General features: G+C 35.6%; 1 protein-coding gene across 1 annotated transcript in view; it reads left to right on the plus strand.

Annotated features, from left to right (window-relative positions):
- Positions 1-19,588, plus strand: part of LOC150105578 (alanine--tRNA ligase, cytoplasmic-like) — a 270,365-nt gene that overhangs the window by 95,647 nt on the left and 155,130 nt on the right. The window contains exons 8-9 of the mRNA XM_090394928.1: positions 4,008-4,155; positions 19,202-19,310. Of these exons, the coding sequence (XP_090251054.1) occupies positions 4,008-4,155; positions 19,202-19,310 (257 nt within the window). The remainder of the gene's footprint in view (positions 1-4,007; positions 4,156-19,201; positions 19,311-19,588) is intronic.

The following is a 19,588-nucleotide window of genomic DNA, read 5'->3' on the forward strand; positions in this document are numbered from 1 at the left end:
AAGCCAGTTCAGCGCAAAGAAGACAAAGTCGGTTCCTTCAGCAGGAAAGGTCATGGCATCCGTGTTTTAGGATGCTAAAGGCATTTTGTTTATTAATTATCTTGAAAAGGGTAAAACAATAACTGGGAGAATATTATTCCGATCTTTTAACCAGACTAGATGAAAAAATTCGTGAGAAAAGACCCGGTTTGCAGAAGAAAAGAATCATCTTTCATCATGACAATGCATCTGCCCACAAAGATGTTTTGGCAATGGGAAAATTAAGGGATCTGCACTATGGATTGTTGGAACATCTACCTTGTTCCCCAGATTTGGCTCCCTCTTACTTCTGTCTCTTCCCAAAACAAAAACTATTCCTCGCCGGTCAGCATTTTTCTTTCGAATCAAGAAGTGATTGCAGCTGTAGAGGGGTATTTTGCAGATCTTACTGAGAACTACTAAGGGGATGGGATAATGGAGCTGGGGCATTGCTGGAATAAATGTATTAGTCTTAAGGGAGATTATGTTGAAAAATAAAAATAATTTTGAAATTATAAATTCTTTTATTTTATTGTTAGGCTGAGAACTTTTCAGACCACCCTCATATGATACTGTATAATGGTGGGGGATCAGCATGGTTTTGTGAATTGTAGGTCATGCCTCAGTAATGTTACTGTTAGACTTTGTAAAGGCAGTTGAAAGGATACCCATGGAACTTTATTACATAAAATAGAGCACATGAGGATAGATATAATAGAGTAGTTTAAAGTAGATTAAAAAGCCTGTATATTGTATTCCTTGGGAAATACATCAGGGGAGAAGACTGTTCCACAATACAGCAGTAACAGGGATGAAGGAGGAGGAAAAGAAACTTGTTCCGTCGGTTTCAAGGTGTACTGTGAAGGGATGCTGGGCGGTGATTGTATGTGTTCCAATGGGTTTAGTATAGAGTGGGGGGAATTATTGATGCTGTTTCAGATGAGCATTTTCCATGAAAATATTTGTAGAATATACTAATTGCAGAGACTAAATGTCTATGTGAAAGTGGGAGGGGGGTAGAGTGAGTTGGTAAGAGATAGATCATCTATCAGTCTAATTGCTCTCCTCTGTCCTTACTCCCATCATTTGAGTCCTTTGACTTTGCTGCTCCCATTGAGTTCATCTTTTTATCCTTATCTTGTCTTCATAAAGGATGAAGGGATCAAGATTACTTCATCCTTTATCTCACATCCTTTATATCATTTGTATCTTATACTCACTGTCTCGCTGCCTAGTTTTCATTTCCTGACTAACTACACGCTCTTCTCCTCTCATCAGCAATCTAAGCTTCACAATGTTGCTCTCACTCAAATATAGTCCATTTCCAGCAAATCTCTCTCTCTCTCTCTCTCCTACCTTCAAATTTATCCCATATATCCACATATTTTTCTAATCTTTCTTCCTGCACTATTCTTAATCATTGCTCTTCCTTTCAGCTCTCTACTATCATACCTTGACAACATCCATATAGTACTCTCTCTCTCACAAACTCCTCAGGTTTGCTATCTCTAGTTATCTCTAGCAATACTCACAAATCCATCACTGCCTCATTTCACATCTCCTTGCAAACCGTTTGTTCCCACCAGCACAGTTATCTCCTCTGCATTTTCTCCTCTCTCCACAGCTTCATTCACTCTTTCTATCATCGCTCCTCTCAGAGTACTTTTGACACATGCCCCATTTTTACACCTTTCGCCATTGAGTCCCCATACAACATTATACCACTTTCCCCCCATTTATCTTTGATTCATATGCTGCTAGTACCTCCTTCTTACTTCTCCAATTACAATCCCTTCTTTAAATATCATATCTCACTTTGCATATGCCTCAGTTCATTCCTCAACTTTACAGATTCTTTTCTGATATCTTCATTTGTGTCAATATATTTTCACACTAACTTCTTCACCATTCTTTCTTCATTCTTTTACTATTCCACCATCTTTTGCATTCTTCCTCTGTCTTACTACTACTCTTTCTTCTTTGAGTGCCATCTCCTATCGGAGGTCGGCGACCACATTACTACTCTATGCTGTGCTATTCACCACATTTATGCCACATTTGCTATTCCCAACTTATGCTATGCTCGCATTGCTTGCATCATTTGTGTTACCATTGATTGTTTCTTTCACCAGCTCACTTGCCCTGTTTTGCATGACTTTCTTACCACTCATCTACTTTGACAAAGTATTGATTAGGTATTGGGCATTATAACTTATTTTAACGATATTACAACACCAAAGAAACTAAATTATATATAAAAAAATTATTAACTGGCCCATATTTTGCTTGATTTCAAACCAGCATCTTCAGAGCAAACAACATGTTACACAATTTATGTGTGACAGTGAGCAAGTGAAACAGTACAAGTTGTAACAGGCAGAAGATCTCAAGTCCTAATTGGATGCCCTCTAATATTGTGAAAAAGAAGTATTACTGTTCTATAGGAGTTGATATTCAGATATTTCTTTTAAAAACAATTGCAAAGTTTAAGATGCTGAGATTGGTTGGTTGGTTAGAATGCCATCTGAAAGAATGAAAGCTATGAGATTAGTATACTATATCTTTTAATTGCATGTGAATCAGCTAGTTTGAATGATTTGTAAACTAAAAAAAAAAAAGCAAGTTTCCCTGAGGGAAAAGTTTTCCTGTCTTATTGAAAAGCCCACATCCAAGCTGGGATTTGAATACTAATCTTGCCATCTAAAAGGCAAATGTGGGTGTTCTTATTATGTTACATTTTGTGAGATTCAAGTAGTCATTGTAGGAGGCTACTCTGCATCATGTAACCCACCATCTACACCACTTAATCCTTTGTCAACACTCTGCATCACTATTCACCATCTACGTACGATGCCATTTATTGCCCACTAATGGTAATTTAAAAAAAATAAGCCTTATAAACTAGAGGAGCTATGTAAACTCGTTCAGAGCAGGCTTTTACTAATATCCATAGCTGAGACCACATCCTGTTGATTGGAGAATGTGTATGCCAGTGTTTCCCAAACTTTTCCTACAATGGAACACTTCACAGATGTTGAAATTTTAATGGAACACCTTGGTTAGAGTTGAGTATCATCGGTCTCATATTCAATGTAAAGCTAAATGCACACTATCGCTGAAGCAGGCTGTATCACATTGCAAAAATGCGACAGTGCACACTACAGGCATGCTGGACTGCAGCACATTGCATTGACTTTGCTTATGACCACACATTTCCTAGAATAGATACCTCTGTACTTCACTCATGCTTGAGGGTGTCGACAACTGCAGGAGGCTGAGTCAAGGCCAGCATGCACTGGCCTTAATAGTACAATCCACATGCAGAGTGAGGAGTTCCTGATTTTCACACATGTTTCAACTTGTTGCAGCATTAAAAACCATTCCAGTCTCATATTAATTTTGATAATATTTCATGGAACACTTATTCACTTTCTGTGGAACATCAGTGTTCTGTGGGACACAGTTTGGGAAACCCTGGTGTATGCTATCTACGTGGCCAACCAGGCTGGCTGAGGATGAAATGCAGGAATGAAAAACATTGTTTCAGAAGGGAGGAGGGGAGGGCCTTGTTATCCCATATGAGATCACCTAACTCATTTTCATTTGAAAAGCTCATATAAGGATTCCTCTCTTCATAATGAAGAGAGGTCTTTGCCACTTGAAGGGAGCAGTGCCCTATTGTTCTTCCAGCTGTGCTACAGAGATGTTATATTCATTTGACTGTCATATTTAAAATGCTAAGGTATGACTTAATAAAATCTGTAATCAAATGTTTTGGATGTATGCATGTATTGCACTATTAAATTAGTATTACCTGCTTAAATTACATGATTATCACTCTTCCTGTCACCGTATATTTATCTTCTAGATGGAATTGTTGATTTATGAAGTATTTTGAGATGGCTATTTATTCCTTTGACTCTGTAGATCCATGTCATGTATATAATCAGTTCATTATAGTAATTTAATAATGGTACATATACTTACAGAGGTTGTCTTCGAAGAGTCATACGAAGAGCTTTATATATAGCTAAGTCTTACATGAATGCTAAACAAGGTATGCTGGCATCATTGACACCTGTTGTTGTGGAGTTGCTAAAGGATACTTTTCCAGAATTAAAAATGAATGCTTGTTTAGTAAGTAATTTTTTTTAGCTTATTTTCACTGTACGCTTCAAAGTATTGGTGAAAAACATGTAAGCCATACCAATTTTTATATTTAAGTGTTCAATGAAGAATTTATTTTGCTTTTATTTGATTGTATTTCAGCAGTAAACGAACAATTCTTTTGTTCGAAGAAGTTGTCTTTGGTAAAATCAAAACAGCTATTTATCCTGGACAAAAACTAAGCAACAAAAGAATTATAATAGTGATAATAAAAATAATGCACAGTAACATAACAGCAAAAAAAAATATGCTATAAATTATAGAAACTGTCATGGTTTACACACACAAAAAATATAGAATTTTATTCAAAAATTGCAATATTATTTTATTCAACTAAACACAAATATCACCAAGAAGACAGACCAGTAGCTACATTCAAAACATGAATCAAATGAGTCATGAAGCATGTGCCTACTTACTTGTGTCCTTGATCACAGGTGAAGTACTAGGGTTGCACTATTTAGACTTCAAAGGAAAATGTAAAAGTTGTATAGATAAAAACGTTATGAGCAATTCATAGTAATCACTTCCCAAAACATAGAGATTGGCATACAGACTGAGTGGTTAAAGGTTTGAATGATATTGTGGTGTTTCATGTGTTTTAAGGAAAAGATCATCAGATTTGAACCTGCTGGAATGAAGAATCTTTGTTTGCTTTCAAAGAACTCTGTACCTAGTGTCAAAATCATGAGAAGCAAAGCCAGAATTGTTGGATTCCAAAAATGCAATATAGTCTTGATCTTGGATTCTATTCAAAGCAGAACAGCCAGTCTGTTCAAAATAGCAAAGATGATATTGAGCATGGTACCTGATAGACATCTGGTAAGGAGAGAGAGAGAGGGGTGGTAATTATCCTTTGTGTTAAGAAAGAAAGAGGTGGTAATGTATCCTAGATGGTAAGAAAGAAAGAACACAGTTTCTGTGTTCTTTCTGTTTCTGGTTTGGAGGAAGTATATAGATTGAATGTGCAAAGAATCCATTTGTTCTGAGGTCACTTTAAGGGATTGTAATCTGATTGTAGGTTGGTTTTCAATAAACTGAAAATTCAACTTGATCTTGAATTATTAAGGTATCCAATAGAAAGGGTAGATGGTTATTGGATTGATGTTCAATAGTGAACTTAATGTGGTAGTACAAAGAATTTATTTTCTACAGGAACTGAAGTCATTCTGACTTAAGGTGTACCAGACTGCAAATATATCATCTAAAATATTTAACCATATATGAGGTTCAGGAAAAAACAGTGTGAAAAAGTTGATTTTCTAGATGAACCATAACTTAGTCAGCTAAAGCTGGTGAGATAGGACTGGCCATTGCTGTTTCTCTGATTTCTTTGATCAACTTATTCCACCATGTAAAATAGCCTGCATTGATGATGATGAATTTTAATATACCAGCAGTCTTTGTCTAGGAAATCAGATTGCAGAAACTGAAGAGTCTCTTATGGTGGTATATTGGTGAATAGGGAGACTACATCAAACAAAACTATAATCTCATTATTTAGACAGACATAAATCTTTAATTTTCTCTTTTAGTAAAGCCTGTTATTAATGTAAGAGGTAGTGTTGCCTGTGAGATTCCAGAGATGAGGAGAAAAATCTTTTGCATGGTAGTAAGAAGAGCCAATACAGTCCACTATTGAGCATAATGGATTACCATTCTTGTGGACTTCAGGTTGATCATAGAGATGACATTATGCCATAATGAATCACACATTTTTTTTAGTTAAATATTACCATTCAGTAATTTCAGTGTACAGGTTAACAGAATTAACTATTAACCCAGAACTAATATTTTATTAATATTATATAACAGCAGAAATGAAACTTCAGCATAGAGAGAGAGAGATAGTCATCACAATATCCTTACAGCCAAGTAATGGCTGTAAGGATATTGTGTGAGAGAGAGAGAGTCGGCATTGCTTAATCTTCAAAATTGCAGGTCAATATATAAATCTGAAAAGAATCACGAAAACATTTCATTTACTGTATTAGAAAGAAACAAAATTACATAAATTTCTGATATGAAATTAAGATATATAATTTGTTGATCTGTGATGTACAAATCATGCATATGATTTAAACTCACAGTACCTCTGGCTGCTAACTCATAAATAAGAATAGCCACAAATGTCCCAAGGACTGATTGCAGATTTGTAACCACTGAAAGCAGGGAGGACTGGTTGCAGCTTATTCATCTCCTTTCATTTCACATCTAATTAATGCAGTAAAAAAAAAATCCTAGGTTTTTTTCCCATCCCTCTGTTTATTGGACATCAACAGTGCCGTGTGGTTACTCTTGCTCAGTGATGTGCCACAACAGTTCTCACCAGGTGGTCCTGTTGTATGTTTTTCTGGAGGCTTCAACTCTCTGAAGATCAGTCACTCCAGACACACCACCATATCCATCACACTGACGGTCTACTCCTTCTTCTTTTTCCAGGAACTTTCTATTACTGTTCAGAGAAGCCCTTCTTTCATCCTTTCAGTATATCCAAATTATTTTAACTTTCTAATGACAATATCCTTAAAGTTCTACTGATCCTTTCTAGCACTCATCCATTTGTCTGCCTTTCAGTATATGATATCCTCAATAGCCTTTTTTAACACCAGATTTCCAAAACAGCTATCCTTTTCATATCAGAATTCTTTAGGTTCCAAGTCTCATATCCATAAGTCGCTGTTGGAAAAACAGCTGCATCCAAAATCTTCAACTTTGTTCCTGTGGAGATAGAGCCATCCTTCCAGATTTTAGACAACAGTCAGAGAAATCTAGCCATTCCTAATCTTCTTCTGATGTCTTCTGAACAGCAATTCTTCACATTAATAATGGATCCCAGGTACTCAAACTTGCTGACTTTCTGAATTTTTTCTCCATTAATGTAAAAGTTTCTCAGGAGCTTCCCTGTCTGTATTTCCTTTGAGAACCATAATCTTTGTCTTGCTAGGATTGAGATGAAGTCCTCTGTTCTTACTGATCTCATTAACTTTGTCAAGAATTTGTCCTAGTTCTTCCTTGTCATTACAGATCGACATACCTCAGATTACTGATTAATATATCATATATCCTATTATAATTCCTGTTTTGAGCCCATCCAATGCTGCATGCATTATGTCCTCAGCATAGATACTAAACAAGTGAGGAGAAAATAGACATCCTTGCCTAACTCCCTTTCCAACCTGAAGCCAATCAGTTAATCTAACACCTGTTCTTACCATGGTTCCTTGCTTTCTTGCTTCGAACATAGCCAAAAGCTTTAGAGTAATCTATGAAACACATTACCATCGGGAGTCTAAATTCTTTATACTTTTCTGTGATCTGTCTAAGCCAAAGGATCTGATCTCTGTTACCCTTGCCATTCCTAAAACCTGCTTGTTCCTCAGGTATTTGTTTCAACTTTGGCCTCAATCCTATTTAGAATGATCTTTAATAAAATCTTGCTTGCACGAGATATTAAACTAATACCCCCCCCCCCCAACCTTTTAATATAATGCTATAAAAGTACTTTTTCTTTCTGTTATTTGAATTGTTATATGGCATTTCAAGGATTTGAGGATTATTTTCATATATCTTGCATTAATCAGATGTGAACCTGTATCTATGAGAAAGAAGTTATAAACCATTATAATCCATCTATTTTTCTCTGACAGAGACTAGCTGTTTATACAGAGGAGTGTTATCATGGCAATGTTCTGGTTAAATACTCTTCCTCCAAGTATAAAACGATTTTTTTATGATACTCATAAGATTTAATGGAATATAAACAGCAAAATAAATAACAAACATTTAACCAATCCTATACAGGTAACCCTCATATAATGCAGATGTTAGGTTCCATTGAAATGCCGCGTTATATAAATTGTGTTATGCGAGACTCAGATCACATAGAAAAAGTAGGGTTAGGTTCCGAAATAGTTCTTTTTTTCATGTAATTCATGTAAGTTAAGAAAACATAAACTATGAAACAAATACATAGTATAAAATTATAAAAAATTATAAATTTTATTTTAGGCAAAATAAAATAAAGCATATATTTTAATCATCATCACTCTTTTCAAAACTAACATTTCATAGATGTTCTTTATTTATGAGGTGGCCAGACGTTGTCATCACTTGAAATCTCTTGGACATCATTTATATAATTCTCATTGCATACTTCGGTTGGTTTAGTTATCAAGAAGTCAGTAATAAGACCTTGCTTACCACTATGCTGCAATTTTTTATTAAGTTCATAATATGGAGCTAAACAAATATCCAATTGTAAACAAATATCGAATTTTCCGGAGCGATCCATTGCAAGATCATTTTCCATAAAATAACTTTCTTACCAAGTTCAATCCTCCTGTTAATTTCTTTAAACTGAATTCTTTAACGGATTCATCACAATCAGAATCTTCGGCAGAACTTTCCCCGCCATTTGGTTTGACGTTATCTATTAACTGTACCAGTTCCTCCTCATTTAAATCTATTTCCCCATCAATTAATTCACTAATTTCGTTTTCACCCATATTGCAAAAGCCCTCTAAGTGGCCATTACTATAAAAATAAAATTTTTACATAAAAAAAAAGCATTACATATTGTATGTAACTCACCAAAAAATAACGTGCTCAGATTGAGATTAACACACTTATGATTTTTAATGCACTTTCCTGGTAGAAAATGAAGACGATTTTCAACAATAGACACTTTATACGGTAAACAATTGATGTACATGTGGACTAAAGGGTACTTCTCCTAATACAAATTCGCTACTTATAACTATATGCGCGATACAGGCAGAGGCAAATTTAGCGAACATCAAATTTGATTTTTAAGTCGTGGGGTGAAAAATATATGAAAAGATAAAGGGTTACCACAGTTTGTAGATCGTCTTATATCGAAACCGCATTGTATAAGTACCGCATTATACGAGAGTTATCTGTATTTTGTCTCAGTCATTGAGACATCATCAGAAAAACAATATTAAAATTGTAAAAACACACAAAACTGCACAAAATAATAAGTGGAAAAAGATTAGACTGAAAGCTTAAAGGCCTGTGATGGACACCCCCCTATGGCCTAAAAATTACAGTTTCACAAATCTTGGGAAGTTTAATTAGAACAAATGGGAATGGATAGGACACCCGCTATGTGAATAAGAGGATGGTTGCTGGACAAGTATCAAAAAGTGGTATGTGGTGGGGCAGAATCTAAGTAAACGCTGGTGACTAGAAGGATGAGGGATTACATGGTAGGAAGGAAATGGAATTTATACACCTGCTAATAGATAATTACTTGAGGCAGCATGTGATGGAGGGAACTTGAGGTGCAATAGACCTGAAGAGCTATCTGTAACTAAGGTGACCATATTGTCTCCAGTTGAAGAAAGTGACCTTAAAGTCTTGACTTGGGAGATTGTAAAAAATTAGGAATATTTTGTAATTAAGGAGTATATGTGGAACTACAAGGCAGGTGGTTATGACAAGCTTAGTAAGAAGCTTGAAGCTGTGCCATGGCATAAAACTTTGAAAGGGACTGATGTTAGTAGTGCATGGAATATAGCCGAGGGACATCTGGAGAAAGCTGTATTAAATTGTATACCTAAGGTAAGGAGGGTTAATCTGGTAGGATTAAATGAATAGTATCATTAAACATGTGTTCAGAAAAAGAAAATGCTATGGAAAGTATATAAGGTGAAAGGTGACCAGAAAACTCATGAATAGAATAAGGGGTCAAGCAATAAAGTGACCAGTATGGCAAGGAAAGCAAAATCAGATTACAAGTAAAAACTAGCCAAGCAGGCTAGAGGAAATCCCAAAAAGTTCTTTTGTTATGTGGCAAGTAAGAAAAAGAATGACAATGGAAGAATAACCTTCATGAATGCTGATGGCCATGAGGTGACAAAAGCAGATAAAATAGTTGAGTTACTGAGTGACCACTTTGCAAGGGTATATTGCCATCCTGGTTTGCCGAGTGGTTAGCATGCCCGCTCTCCAGCCAAAAGGCTGCAGGTTCGAATCCTGCCATAGCCATGGATGTTTGTGATTGTCTGAAAAAATATTAGTGGTGGTGGTGGTGGTGGCGAGTAGATGATGGTAGTTGCGGTTTGCTGCAGTTGGTGAATGGAGTGGTGGAGACAGAGAGGTAGATTAGGTACCCTCCCTTGATGAGTCTTTGGACTCCCTGGAGGTGTCAAGTAATAATAATAATAATATTACAGAAATGAGGTTAATGCTGGGACATATGTGACAGAGACTTATGTTGGAATAAAGGTGGATGAATTGGAGATTAGTAGAATATTGCAGAATCTCAGTGTAAATACTGCTGTGGGATTAGATGGGATATCAGCTCGAAAATGTGAAAATTTGGCAAGGGAACTGGCATTGCCTCTGACTAGGTTCTTTAAGTCTCAGCTCTGGTAGAGTTCCAAGGAAGGGGAAAGAGGGCAAAATAATTCCTTTACATAGAGAATCTTCTAAGACTGCAGTAGCGAATTATAGGCCAATCAGTATCTCAGGCATGGTAGTAAAAGTACTGCAAAAAATATTGCTCAAAAAGAGAATTGAAAGAGAATTGGATGGATAAGAATTTGATACTCTATAAAGGGCAGCATAAATTTATGAAAGGTCGGTCATGCCTTAGTTATTTAGTAACTTTTTATAATAGAAGAACAGCTGAATTGAATAAGGAAATGTCTACATGATGTTTTGCTGGATTTTGCAAAGGCATTTGACTGAATTCTACGTGGAACTCTGTTATTCAAATTAGAACAAATGGGGATGGGCGTGACATTGGTTATGTGGATAAAAGTGTGGCTGCTGGACAGATGTCAGAGTGGTATATGGAGGAGTAGAATCTAGTCAAAAGCTTGTGATTAGTGGTGTGCCACAAGTTTTAGTGCTAGAACACTATTGTTTATTTTCTGCATAACCTGAAAGGAAATATTCAGTTGTTTGCTGATGACAAAATTAGGTAGAGTAATAGTGAATCAAGGTGATGCAGAGAGCTTGCAGGATGATTTAAATAGGCTATTAGTATCAGTTGGATGTCAGTTTAATGTGGTGAAATTAAAGTTATACGTTTTGGGATAAATAGATTAGAAGCTGCATACTATTATATTGATGGAACTATATTCCAGGAAATAGATAAAGCTAGGGATTTAGGAGTGGTGGTATACAGAGAGTTTAAGTTTAGAGGACATATTGGTCAGATTGCTAAGGTAGCTCATAAGATTACTTGGCTGTTGAAGAACACACACGCACTAACTAGCAGAGATGAAGAAGTTATTGTTCGTGATAAGGCCTTGATACATCCCCATCTGGATGACTGTTCTTAGGTCTGGTCTCCTGGATTTCTTTGCGATGGGAAATGTGGAGAGTATTCAGAGGCAAATACCTAAGATAGTAAGTCGTCTGTGGAATGTTCCCTTTGAGAATAGATCGAGATTGTGTGGACTGCAGAATTTGAGTGATAGGCAAAAACAAAAAACAGGAGATATAATAGATACGTTTAAGTTACTTAGAGGATTTTATAGTATTGATGCAGGTGAAATGTTGTGCTTGGCTGTATGGGGGGGTGGGGGGTGGCATAACAAGAAGTTATCCCTTGATGTTGAGTAAAACTTTGGTTAGTAGGAGTGTGAAGACTTTATTTTATGCTTGGAGAGTTGTGAATGAATGGAATGGGTTGCCAGAGTCAGTTGTTAGTGCTTTGTCTGTTATTGGGTTTAAGGAGAGGTATGGTAGATTGTGTGAATAGTTTGGGTCTCCTGCGATGGGTCTTTGAACTCCATGGAGGTGTCCATATAATAATAATAATAATACAACCATATTTTTTAAGATTAGGTTGGGTTTTTGTTAAATCTACTGCTGATTCTAAAAGAAGTCTTTCAAATTTGAATGTGTTGTGGTGAAGCATAGTAGTTTTCTTCCATTTGATTCTGTACAAGATATCCAAGGCATGATCACTTAGACTTAACTGACCAAAATTATGGCAGCAGATGTATTTTTTATGTTCTTCTAGGTAGATATTTGCAGATTTCCCAGTTTCACCATAATATATGGTTCCTTGTCACCTTGAACAAGGAATCCCATAAACACTTGTAACAGAGAGAGAGAGAAAGAGCAGAGGTAGAAGATAATTAGGAGAGTGGATGAGGGCAACCAGCTTCAGATGAGGTTTGAATGCATTGCAGAGATTGTACTTTTTTAGTCTGGCTGTTTTTTCCAAGGCATATCAATCTGTTACTTGTCATATGCCATTGTAATCCACAACTTGAAATTGCAAAACACAGATGCATATATTTCTGACTTGTCCAGCCAGCAGCACCTAACAGATGTGTCGCCATGCCAGTAGATGTGAAAGGAGGTTACCACATTTTTAAGATGGACAGTATAAGTAACTCTCCTTAATGTTTATTAAGGAGAGTCACTTATTAGCAGATGGAAACCAGTAGCTCTGATTATAAAGTTGTTTATACAGTATGTCATAACAGGATTCCATAAAATTTATTATTTACAGTATATTGTGAAATATTAATACGTTACGTATTACAACAGTACATTCAAAATGAAATACATTAAAACTTGTCCAAGGCAGAATGTGAATAAGATGGAAACTTGCTCAATGTGAACAAATTATATACTCCCGGCCAGAAGAATAGACATTAGTGTTATTTATTTTGTATAATGCAGAATTTGCCCCGACGCTGAAATAGAAAGCAATATTTGAAGAATTGAAAAATATTAAAATTACTTGTATAAAGCAGAAAGTGTTTTAAAATTACACCTATATTTATTAGATTTTGGCACTTGTGTTGCTTTTACTGTTTCGTTTGAGAATTAATGTTGGTCAGTTTCTGGTAAGTCCAGACATTTCAGTAATCCGAATTTCAACAAACAGATCAGTTCATTTTTTGCATCATGGCTAAATCATACATGCCGTTCGCTAAACGAAAAAGTCAGTCATTGAATCTAAAGAAAAGGATGCAACACTTAAACAAAAGGATAAAATAGTGAACGAGTGGCTGCAAGGAAACGGTCGAATGACGAGGAAAGCAAAGGTAACCAAAAAACATTCACATATCCGGTCCAATGGTCCAAAGTGAAGCTCTCGCAGTAGCCAAATCTCTCGGGAATGATCATTTTAAGGCATCTACAGGATGGTTGGTTAGTTTTAAGAAGAGGCACAGTATTGTGTGGAACGAAGTCTGTGGGGAATCTAAAGATGTGGATGAAAGTGTAGTGAGTGAGTGGAAACCAAAATTGCTAGAATTGATTTCATCGTATGAACCTGAAAACATTTACAAAGTGGACGAAACAGAATTGTTTTTTTGTGCATTATCAACAAAATCACTCGAGTTAAGGGAGAAAAGTGTACCAGGGGAAACATATCCAAAGAAAGACTTAGGGTTATTGTGTGGGAATATGGTGGGAGAAATGGAAAAGCAGCGAAACCAGGATGTTTCAAGAACCTGAAAATTAATAATTTACCAGTGATTTGGAGAAACAATAAAAGTGTTGGATGACTGCAGCTACAATGGAAGAGTGGTTAAACATGTTTAATGCAAAAATGAAGAAGGAAAATAGAAATGTCATCCTTTTTCTTGACAATGCTACTTGCCACCCAAAAGTAACACTTTCAAATGTGAAAATCGCCTGGTTCCCAGAAAGTGCAACAAGTGTATTACAGTCCATGGATATGAGTGTTATTTACACATTCACGTAGAAGAATTTACACATAGAAGAAGCCGATAGCTCTTACGCATTAGCAAGATCTGTATCGGTTCTGGATGCTGTGAATTGGATCAGGTTGGCAGTGAAGAAAATTAAAGCAGAAACAGTAAAAAAGTGTTTTGCTAAAGCTGTGTTTGGGGAAAGTGATGTGGCAGATAATTTGGAGGAGGCAAGTGAAAACATTGCTGCAGTATCCAATCTCTGCTGAGGAAAAGAACTTTCCTGTGATACAGAAAACTTTGTTCAGAGTGATGACCATCTAGACACACATTACAGGTTTGAATCTGCTGCAGCTCTATTAGTGGTAGGAAATACACAAGAACGAAGATGAGGAGGACAAAGGAGAAGCAGCAGCAGCAGCTGGAGAACAGGATATTTCAACGAAAATTCATACACATGAACAGGCCCTTCATTGCATCAGTGAAGTAATGCAGTTTGCAATTGATTCAAACTCTTCCAGCCTTCTTGAACTATTGTACAGTTAAGGACTGCATTCAAAAAGACATAATCACAAAAAAGTGGAAACAGGTTTCTTTGTTGGTCTACAAGTATCACATACTTACAAGAGCCAGCGTCGCCGTTTTCACTCATAAACAGGTATGTACCATGTAATATGAATTTAATGGATTTTAAATTTTTTTGCAGTTTTGTATAATGCGGAAACTTGGCCAATGTGAAAAATATATTTGGTCCTTTGTGATTCCGTTTTGAACAAGTTTTACCAATAAGCAGTGCATATTTATTAGTAAATTACAAAAATTGTTTATTATGTTGGCCATTATGGCTTGCACACAAGTGAACATGTGACAAATCATGTGATCAGACACATTGTTTAACATCATTCAGCATGCCATCCACTACATGTTGAATGTCGAACTGTATCTCTTCCAGTTATGAGGGTGATTTGAATACACTGTTTTTTTTTTTTTTTTTTTTAAATTATGGTAAATGTATGTGACTATTGCTGTTTAATTTATATGTGAATGATGTTGGGAAAGATTTGAATGGTGATGTGCAGTTTTTGTGGATGTTACAAAGTTGGGAAGAACTATGTGGAGTGGAGCTGAAGTTGGGGTTTCATAGGACTTATAGACTGGGTGAATGGGTAAGTGAGTGGTAAGCTAGTGAGCATTTCATTGTTGAAAAGTGTAAAGTTTTAGAATGCAGGAGGCAAAGTTGAAATGCAGAGCATATAATTGGTGGAGATATCTTAAAGGAGGAGGAGATAAGGGATCAGTGTGTGTGTGTGTGGGGGGGGGGGTAATGGTGGATAAGGACCTAAAATTTAGAGAGAGAGAGAGAGAGAGAGACTGCTAAAATTGTGAAGAGTTCATCACAAATTGTGACAGCGATGCAGAGGAACACTGATGTATAGAAGTAAGGAGATTATAGTTCCATTATAGAAGTTTGACTAAGGTGGTTTCTGAGCTCTATAATGTTGATATGAAGAAAGATTGAGGAAATGCAATTTGCAGCATCTAGTGGATAGGAGAAAAGGGAGGTGGGTGGAATACGAATGAACCATACAAGTTGGCTAGGGTTTATCAGATTAATATGGATGAGATTTTTCATAGAATGTATAGACATGGGGGGGGGGGGAAGAACAAGAGGCCTTTCCTGAAAGCAGGGGTGGGGATTGAGGATTGTTTTTTTTTTTTTTTTTTTTTTGCATGGAAAGGAATGGGTGATTGAAATGCATTGCTTGAGAGTGTGGTGAGTATGGAGACAGTGAATGTATTTAAGGCATGGTATAATGAGCTATGTGTGACAGTAGCACAACGAATGTTTTGACTCCATGTTGGTCTGATGATAATACTAATAAAGATAAAAGTGGAATAAGAAATGGAGACCTCACCAGCCATAGTACCTTTTAAATCAGCTTCTCATGAAATGTGGATGCCAAGTTACTTGAATAGATGCTGGAAATGTGAATAGTCACATTAGTCCTGTTTTGTTTGTATTGAAAATTTTTTTACAGGCTTCTTGAGATTTGATTATTGAAGCAGTAATGTCCACAAGTTTGTTTTCAGTTAGTACCTTTGGTCTCTCTCACTTCAATGCATGTTTTTTTTTGTTTTTAATTTATGTATATGTATTTTTTAAATTTATTGTAGAAGTATTTGATTACTGACTTATTCAGAGAGAGGACTCCTCTCTGCACCATATTGCTGTTCAGATTTCTCACTTGTGACTTTATAACTGATTCCTGATGCACTCAACAAATGAATATTTTTGTATTTGAATGGTTCTTGTCCTAATATATGCATTTTCTTTTGCATTTCTCTTTGAACCCTGTAGAAACATAAACATTATTACTTATCACATAAATGATTTTATTAGGTGCAGTAATCTCCTAGCCTTGATTAGTTAAATAAAATCTGCAAGAGTTTGGTTATAAGCATGTAATTATAAGAGATGCCAACAAAACTTACCAAATTCCTCTTACTGTGTACCCTCAAGGAGTGTATAGGATGCTACTATAGTACTACATAAATAAGTTTACATTGTTAGCTGCAATTTCCCTCCAAATTTTATGTCATGACTTCAGTATTATCAATGTTGCATTTTGTTCTTCTAGAGCAGTGGTTCTTAACCTATCGAAGTTACGGAACACTTTTGATTATAAGAAAAATGTGGGGAACACCAAAGCATAAGGGTCATAAAGCTAACAATAAAAATATGCATGGACTTGCCTTTTATAAAAATGGAACTCATTTTAATGCGATACTTGAGATTTTTGGCTTTCGCAGATTTCAGTAATATCAGGTCTAATATGTGATATAGCTACGTTAATCTGTTTGTCTATATTAGTAAGTCTCAGTAAGCCATTAGGAAAAAGAAAACCGGGACGTCCTCTTAAACAATTCAACGATGACTTCTAAGGCTGGAACAGGCCATGCTAGGCCTAAATCCTTGATACGTATGATGATGATGATGATGGTGAGTAAGTCTCAGTGGCGCACCCAGAGAGGGAAAGCCCCCCATACCTTCATACCAAATCTGTTACAACAGTTATTCAATTTAGTCAGGGAATCTTGCAGACTTGTACCAGATTTATTTAAAAGTATAACATCATCCACATAAAGCAAAGAGCTGAGATTAACATCTCTAATTTTGATATCAGGTTTAATTCCACTCTCCTTCATAATGTGATCTATATAGATAATGAATAAGAGAGGGGATAATGTACATCCTTATCTGACCAGATTTAACATCAAACCATCTTCCTGTACTTCCTTCAATTTCTTACTGTGACTTACAACTCAAAGACCAAGTATTGCTTGATATAATGCCCCACTGACATCATATAACTGTAGCGTTTTGAATAGCTTTTCTCTTGGCACCTACACAACTTTAATACAGATCTTTGTTATATTCCCATGCTTTCTCAACTATTTGTCATAAAGTGAAGATCTGATTCTGACAGCCTCTATTTGGCCTGGATTCAGGTTGTTCTTCACCAAGCTTCTCTTCCACAATCCTTTTCAAGTATACTTGCATAAATCTTACAAGAAACACTCATTAGGGAAATATCTGTAATTCTCCCATTCAGTTTTATTTCCATTTTTATATATATGGGTACTCTGAGAGCTCTACTCCAGTCATCTGGAATTCGTCCCTCTGTCCACACCTTCTGAACTATGCAGTGCAGCCATTGTAAACTTTTATACCTCCATACTTGAGCATTTCTGGTCAAATATCATCTACTCCTGCTGCCTTTCCATATTTCAGGCTTTTTATGACTTTTTCTACTTCAAGTATGGATATGTATTCCTGTTGTTGAGTGATTTTTGCCACTGTGCTGTCACTGATTGTTTCATTTAGCAATTTTTCAAAGTAATTACTCCATACATTAAGGATATCTTTTTCTCCAGTTTTCTTGTCACCTTTATCATCTCTAATTCCTTTTATAGCACTCTTTCCCCAATTTCTGAGCTTTTTCAACAGACTCCAGAATATCTTGCCACCTTCCTGATATTTATTTTCTTTCCATGACTTTTGTTTATCTAATTTTACACAGTGTTTAGCTTTCTTATATTTGTCTCTGTATTCTCTAAGAGCACAAGCTGACTTATTCACCAAGAACTTTTGACGTACTTTCTTCTTTTCCTTCACTTCCTCTTGAACTTTCCATATCCATCATGGAGTTCTGATTTTTCTATCCTTGCAGACAACCTCATCACATTCTTCTCTGGCTTAATCAATATTTTTTCAGGGCTTGCCACTGAATTTTCAAGGTTTGGTTCCTGTTCTCAAACTCTTTCTTTTTTTCTTCAATAATCTTTATGTATTTTAGTCTACAGTTCACATCTGAGAGCTGCTCAACTTTTATTCGCTTTAAAACTTTCTTACATGTTATTCTTTTTCAGTACGAAATTCAATTTTATCCTGCTCAAGACTAAATAGTGATCACTTCCAATTTCAAATCCTCTGTACACTCTGGTGTCCTGCACCAGGGAGAAAACATCACTATCAACAATAACATAGTCAATGAGACTTTTCTTATTCCTTTCCCCTTTCTCCTCATGTGAATTTGTGCACATCTTTATGTTGGAAGATGGTGTTATTAATAACCAGTCCATGTCCTGAGCAGAAATCCAACAGGTATTTGCCATTATTATTGGCTTAGCTCTTTTCTCCAAATTTTCCCAAAATATTTTTGTATGTCTGACAATCATTTCCTACTCTATTTAGATCACCAGCAAGGGCCAACTTTTCTTTTTTCATTATGTCAGCTACTTTCCTCTAAAGCCTCAAAAAATTCCTCCACTTCTGTGGGATCATAGGCAGAAATAAGTCTCATTGTCCAGTTCTCCATTCTGATATTTGCCTATATTGATTTGCCTGCCATTCAAGAAGATTAGCCTTGAATACTATAGCTACATGAACATGAACTTGAAATTTCATAATTGGTTTTAGATTGAGAAACTGTGAAACTCTTCGTCTTTTGTGTGGCAACAAAATTTACTTACTTTGAACAGTATAAGATTTCCTCCCTCTTAAGGTTAACTGACATAGAGACTAAACAATTTATCTTCAAGCCAATAATAAAATGTATCCGTGTAAGGATGTATATATATTTTTATTTTAAAAAATTAAAGCCATGTTAATATAATAAAAGAATTTTCATTGCTCTTGTTTCAGGTATTTTCATTTTTTATTTAAATGTTTCAGTATGAAAGATCTTGAAAAGAAAGTCTGTGTTTTTGTTTGTTTTGCTTATTTGTCTGCTTATTCATACTAATATGTATAGTATATTTCTGCTATACCTTCTTGCTTTTATCATTTTTTTTTTTTTTAGATTGCAGAAGTAGTTAATGAAGAAGAAACTAGATTTCTTGGTAACTTAAGCAAAGGCATTGGACTGCTTAATCAGTTGACAAAAGAGAATTTAAGTTTTACATTGAGTGGTAAGTTCTTTTTTTTTTTTTTTAATTCTTACTTGAGACTTTTCAATGATATTTAGTGTAAACAAATGATAAAACAGTGATAGGAAATGTTCAAGAGTAATTATTTCAGATAGTCAGAATATCTTTATCTTCAGTTTTTGTCACATCTACTCTGATTTCTCATAGAGTATGCTTTCCTAAGTCTTCATGTATTTTGCAATCTTCATGTTTTTTTGTTTTTTTTTAATCTTTTAAAGAAATCTTTTTTAATATATTTCATGTGTTGTCACAAAAATAAT

Source organism: Typopeltis vanoorti, chromosome 6, assembly GCF_054136105.1.
Source record: "Typopeltis vanoorti isolate ZY-2024b chromosome 6, IOZ_Tvanoo_1.0, whole genome shotgun sequence".
NCBI classification, from domain to species: Eukaryota; Metazoa; Arthropoda; class Arachnida; order Uropygi; family Thelyphonidae; genus Typopeltis; species Typopeltis vanoorti.